This window comes from Ctenocephalides felis, unplaced genomic scaffold (assembly GCF_003426905.1).
Source record: "Ctenocephalides felis isolate EL2017-DRISC unplaced genomic scaffold, ASM342690v1 CF-g0.4_SCAFFOLD_00845, whole genome shotgun sequence".
In the NCBI taxonomy this organism is placed as follows: Eukaryota; Metazoa; Arthropoda; class Insecta; order Siphonaptera; family Pulicidae; genus Ctenocephalides; species Ctenocephalides felis.
In genome coordinates this window covers 39,260,323-39,266,322 of record NW_020536999.1, presented here as the reverse complement: position 1 = coordinate 39,266,322, position 6,000 = coordinate 39,260,323, and the positions used below count along the sequence as shown (strand labels likewise).

Sequence of the window (6,000 nt, the reverse complement as noted above, 5' to 3'; positions counted from 1 at the left end):
TAATTTTTGATAGAAATTAATAGCATTTGTATTATATTCCTTTATTCATACAAAATACCTTTGGGTTTTCCCAAAAAATGTAGTTAGATTAATTCTGTCACAATTATTTTCTTTACGTACATATATTCAAAGTACATACTAATTACTATTGCCTAATTAAAGAAATTTTCTTTTATTTTTTTATCAATAACAATCAAAACATTTAATACATTCTATAAGTTAATTTTATTCACATTAATTAAATATAATTATAGACAGTAGCTACTTTAGTGGGTAATCACTATTAGATACAATTTATTGGATCTAATTAATAGGTCATAATTTTAAAGTTTTCTTAGTTCTGGTGTTAGGAGCAATACAATGAGTAAATTTTGGTATTTTCTAATTTGTGATGATGCTTGATGGATTTTATTTTTATAAAGTTTTTAATATATAGCACATTCAGAGATTAATTGAATTAATTGAAGAAATGACTGCATTTTTGTATTTGTGATAATTTTATTACAATACATTTGAAACTTGAATTTATAATCATTTTTTCAATATATATTTTTACTAATAGTAAAATTGAAATATATTCTATGTATAGATCACATTCATAGTATACTTACATTCATTTATACTTGGTTATCTCTGGTATAGACATTTTTTATCATTTCTCATACCAGATACATAACTGAATGATTGTGAGATATACAAAATATATATTATAACTAGTGGTGCATCATGGCATCGCAACTTCTTGTACTATAAATTAAAAATTTTAAAAACTCAGAAAAGAAAAATTATATTTTTGAAAAATTTGAAAAAATTAGAATATTGAAAAAAATGCCTGTTCTAAAAATACTGATTTTTTTTGGAATTTTTTTGGAAACTTAAAATTTTTTTGAAAACTTTTTTTTTTCTTTTTTTCACGAAATTCTGAAATTTCTTTAAAGTTTTTGATAACCATTCATTCGGCTGATTCAAATTACAAATTAATTGTCATTTTCGATTTTTGGACGATTACTATAACTTACCCTACAAAAAATTAATTAATAAATAACATGCTGTTATAATCGTTTGTAATTTTTACTCTTATCTTATTGAAGCTTATATATTTCCACTATCTAGTCATTTAAAATCTTATGCATTACATTTGTTATTTTTTCTGCAATTGATATTTTTATATGCATAAACATATGCATACATGTATAAGAATTTTTATTAGTATTCTCATATACTAGTTCGTATTCATATTCATATTCGTATTTCTATGTCTATTCGGATTTGGATTTGTATTTATATTGTAGGCGAATGGCAACGTCAAAATTTATATCTGTAGTTTTACATATATTTATACGTGAATATACTTTAATACCTGTACTATTCGCACCTATGCCGACTTACGACTGACACTTTTCATTTTTATGATACACATACTCTAAACAAATGATTCATTTTTCATTATATATTTGTGATTTAGTGAAACGTGCTTCAATTAGTGGCGCCCCTATGAATTGCGGAAACAATTGAAATTGTGGGAATGCCAAAGCGGCCGTTTGCGATCTAAATATATTTGTTTATCTATGGTGTTGCTCTTACATTCATTATGGGAAGTTGATGAATTTAAGTGTATTTGAAATTTAAGAATTGTACTACAGTAGAACTTCGATTAACCGGACTAATTGTCGTCGATAGGCATTCGGATAATCGAAAATCCGTATAATCAAATGTATGGAGAATATTGTTGTGTATTTATTAAAAATAACATCAACGAAAATAATGTTTATTAAAAAATTGAAACTTTCTTATGTATGTACATGTAGGTTTTCTAAGATTACATTACATACATATACTAAACTGCATCATTAATCATGTAAAAATTCAAATTGTAGGTATATACATACATATAAATTAATTGCGGTTGCTAGTCCGGATAATCGCAAAATTGTATAACTGAGGTCCGGATAAACAAGGTACTACTGTATTACTTTAATTGTACTTTTTTCTTCACAATATTATGTGAGGATAATAAAAAACTATCACAGTGTATTTTTAAATTACAATACATTTTTATTTGCAGTGAAAATTATTTTTAATTAGTATATTATTCGTGTATTTTTATTTAAAAAAAAATAGAAATTTTATATAAATTAAAAGTAAAGAAGTTTATACGTAAAGAACACTAACGCTTCTATTTATTTTTTATATTTAGCGCGTTACGTGCTGCCCTCACTTCATACTACTACTACTAACATGCATCAAACAAATGTGAGTCCAATCCGCGTATTATTGATATTTTTATCTATGGATGTCAGCAGTCAGTTGTCAGTTTTGTTTATTTATGCTAAACAAACATGCTTGGAAGTTAAAATTTAAATCATTCTTGTTAAAATAATGAATGAAAACAAATAAAAGTTTAGATGAATCGTAGATATTTCAGTTTGGAACTCAGAGATTTATGTTCCGCCTAATGAAAATGCTTCAATTAATTGCATTTTCGAATATAAGCGTACCGTTCCTCAAATACTCCAACCTGCCAAAAAGCACAAGAAAAAAAGAAAACAATACTTCGAAGTGATTTACTATACAAACCATTAAAAATGGCCGGAATAAATAAAAGTATTAATATTTGTTGCAATAAGAGTAGATCCAATAATTCAAATGAAATATATAATAGTTCAAATAACAAAAGATTTGATATTGTTGGTATTGTTATATCATTGAGCATACTTTCAGCTGATTTAGTTATAGGTATATATTTTGATATAAATATGTTTTTAATTTTAATGTATTTTTAATTAATTTTATATGAATATTTTTAGATGGTGTTTTGATATTAGAGTACTACAAACTATTTAAGAATGAAATAATTTTCTTGTTATTATTTCATATTGTGTTATTAATTATCTTTCAAATTCTGTCTATGAAATGGTATTTATCAAAACATATTAATGATAAAATCCAATGGATATCACATTGTTGTCTTTTTGGTATAACTTATAGGTAATTATAAACAGAACATTGAAGATTTACATGTACACTTACTTATTTACAATTTTAATTAAAAATAATATATAATTACAGGTATATTTCACTGCTACAAACTTATATTCATAATATCGATATAAAGACTGAAATCACTTCTGTCATTTATCAAAGCAGATATGAAGTGTATAAATTACACTTATTATATCTTTTAGTGAAATCAGTTCCACAAAGTATTTTCAATACTTGCATTATAATTAATGAGAAAATTTGGATACCTAACATAGGTATGTATCGAACTCATTTATTTTAAATATGTGGATTGATTCATTTTATACTCAAGTCGTAGTACCAATTCGGTGAATACCCAAAAATTAAAAAATCTTTTTCATAAAGTTTATAAATATCTCGTAACAAATGTTCTTTAACCTTACTAAAATATTGTTTAGATATATACTGATCTGTACGGCCATTTGGATTAATGTTATCAACATCCCTATTATTTTTAATAGTTCTTGATATATTCAAAACTTTGAATAAGTACTTTTCCTCAATGTGTAAATTATCCATCTTCAGTATATAATCATATTCTATGCCACAAGGATCGCATTCGATGTAATAAGGTCTCCAATGCTCATCAAAGTTTTTCTCACTTATGATAAATTTTAGAAATTGACTAAATGTTGGCTGCTTTACTGAATTTATTCCTGTTCGTTCATTTTGATAGCTTGAAATAATGTGATTGCCATACTTTCTGTAGTAATAACTTCTGTTAGGTCTTTCAAACTTGTCCCGATATGCTGATAATAGTCTTTCGAAAGGATGGCGTGTAGATATTACTTTTATTGATTTCTGTATTGCCTGCATGATTAATAATTGATTTTTATATATATATATATATATATATATATATATATATATATATTAAAAGAAATTGCATCAAATAAATATACTTTATATTTATCTTCGAGCGATAATCCAGTCTCATAAAGTTGCCTTGTGTAAGATGATATATGAATTTTATTCTTTAAAAATTCCCAAATGGTCCGGTCAAATTTTTGTGATGTACTTGCCATTGTCCATAACCAATGAGTCGAGCCACCTTTATAAACAGGACACCAGGAAAAATTATGTTCCCTAATTTCCGGATAAATAAATAAATAAATTTCATAAAAAAGTAGAAATCATGATAAAAATGTTATATCAGTCAAAGAAAAATAATCATAAATATTTATATAATTAATATTATCTATGTAAAGATTGTGGGTGTTTTGTATTCAACTAAATCGAAAAAAATATAAGTGATTTTAAAATATAACATGCAAAAAAATGCACTTACTTATCTAATATGATATTTTTTATAGCCAATGAGTTCTTTAATGATGTTCTTTTGTATTCAGAACATTGTGTTTTCAATGTTTCACGACGATTTATCATAATTGATTTAAATAGTTTCTGAAAAATAATATTATTTTATTTGGTATATTATTTTTTTAGAGTTTTTACATTAACTGACCTCGTTGGCAATTGTTTCCATTTTTGCAATTTTAATGCAGATTGATATTAATATAAATGCATATAAAATTTTATTTGCTTGCTGCATTGTGGACGTTTTTCAAAATCCTACTCACTAATCACTAGTCACTAATTTATATTTGAATTAAACTCATTACTAATTATAAACTCTATTTGTAACACTATTTTTATTAATTAAAAATTCTTCTTAGTACACTATTTGTGCTAATAAATCGCACCATTGATTATTAATTGATATATAATTTTTATTTACTGGTTGTTCACTGGAACTTTATTATGGATGTTGATATTTCTACATACATATTTTTAAGCGAACTATGTCGACACAATTTGATCAGTACCGTTCAAGTTCAAATATCACATTGTTTATTGTCAGTCTCGAACTGTTTCTGATAACAACTATCATATTTCCGGTTATCATTGCAGCCCTAAATTGAGAGGAAACCAATTGCAGTTTGAAATCAGTTTATCTCAAACATAAATACTTTAATCGCAAAGCGATCACATATTATTTCCGATCTATTTTTTGGGAAAAGATTTAAGTAGTCACTTAATTATGAAGACCGTTTAAGATATTTATTTGTAACCCGAAGAAGCTTGTTTCCGTCAGAAAATCCGACTTGCTAATTTTGTTTTCTTGACGTTTCGAATCATTCTGAATCACAAAATTCGATGTGTGTATGTGGATGTGGGCCAATTTTCGGCTTTTAGTCGATGTTTTTTCAAAAAACGCGGCGAATCGATGTCAAAAATTTAAAAGAAGCCTATCAATGAAACTCGATAAGGAAGGACTTGCGCTAATTATTAATTTTTCGTAATGGGCCAAAAATCGAAAATAAAAATTTTTGCATATCTTTACGTCTTAAAGCTTTCTGAACATTTTGGCATACCTCAGAAAAAATGGATGTGTATGTGTGTCCGCATTTTTTCGTCCACGTTTTTAGGCGCACGGATCAACCGATTTGAATGGTTCCTATTCGAATCCTATTGATAGGGAGATGTACTGATTAGTTTTTGGAAACGGCAGATCCAGCCGTTACGGAGATACGGAGCAAAGAGTTCAGAAACTAGAAATCGAGTTTTTGACAGAACGGAGCATCCGATTTGAATGAACTAAAAAAAATTCAATTTGTAATGTAATTTGTAAAGTATTTATAATAATCTATTTGAAAACATTTAATATTCGTCGAACATTTCGTAACGGTATGGGAAGTTCCAGCAATTTGCGTTAAGGCACGATGCCATACACCGCTAGTTTTACTGTGACGATAGGCCGAGCCGTTTTTCAGGAAAAACTGTTCGTCTAATTTTCAGACAAAAATTCTGAATCGTTTTTGAAAATCCAGAAACTGATCGAGAGATAAGTTGCGAATCTTGGTGATTAGTTTTTGTTTTTGATAATCATCGGCCGTGTTGTTTCTTCGTTAAATTATTATTTTTGGCATTTTTAATGATAGTTCATATGGAAATGATAGTTCATATGGAAATGATAAG

The 6,000-nt window shown here is 26.7% G+C and overlaps 1 protein-coding gene across 1 annotated transcript; it reads right to left on the bottom strand.

The window, feature by feature from the left end:
- Window positions 1–3,297: 3,297 nt before the first annotated feature.
- Window positions 3,298–3,837, bottom strand: LOC113383125 (carbohydrate sulfotransferase 12-like). The gene has a single exon (XM_026621379.1). The coding sequence runs from the start codon at window positions 3,835–3,837 to the stop codon at window positions 3,298–3,300; it is 540 nt and encodes a 179-aa protein (XP_026477164.1).
- Between the last annotated feature and the right edge of the window lie 2,163 nt (window positions 3,838–6,000).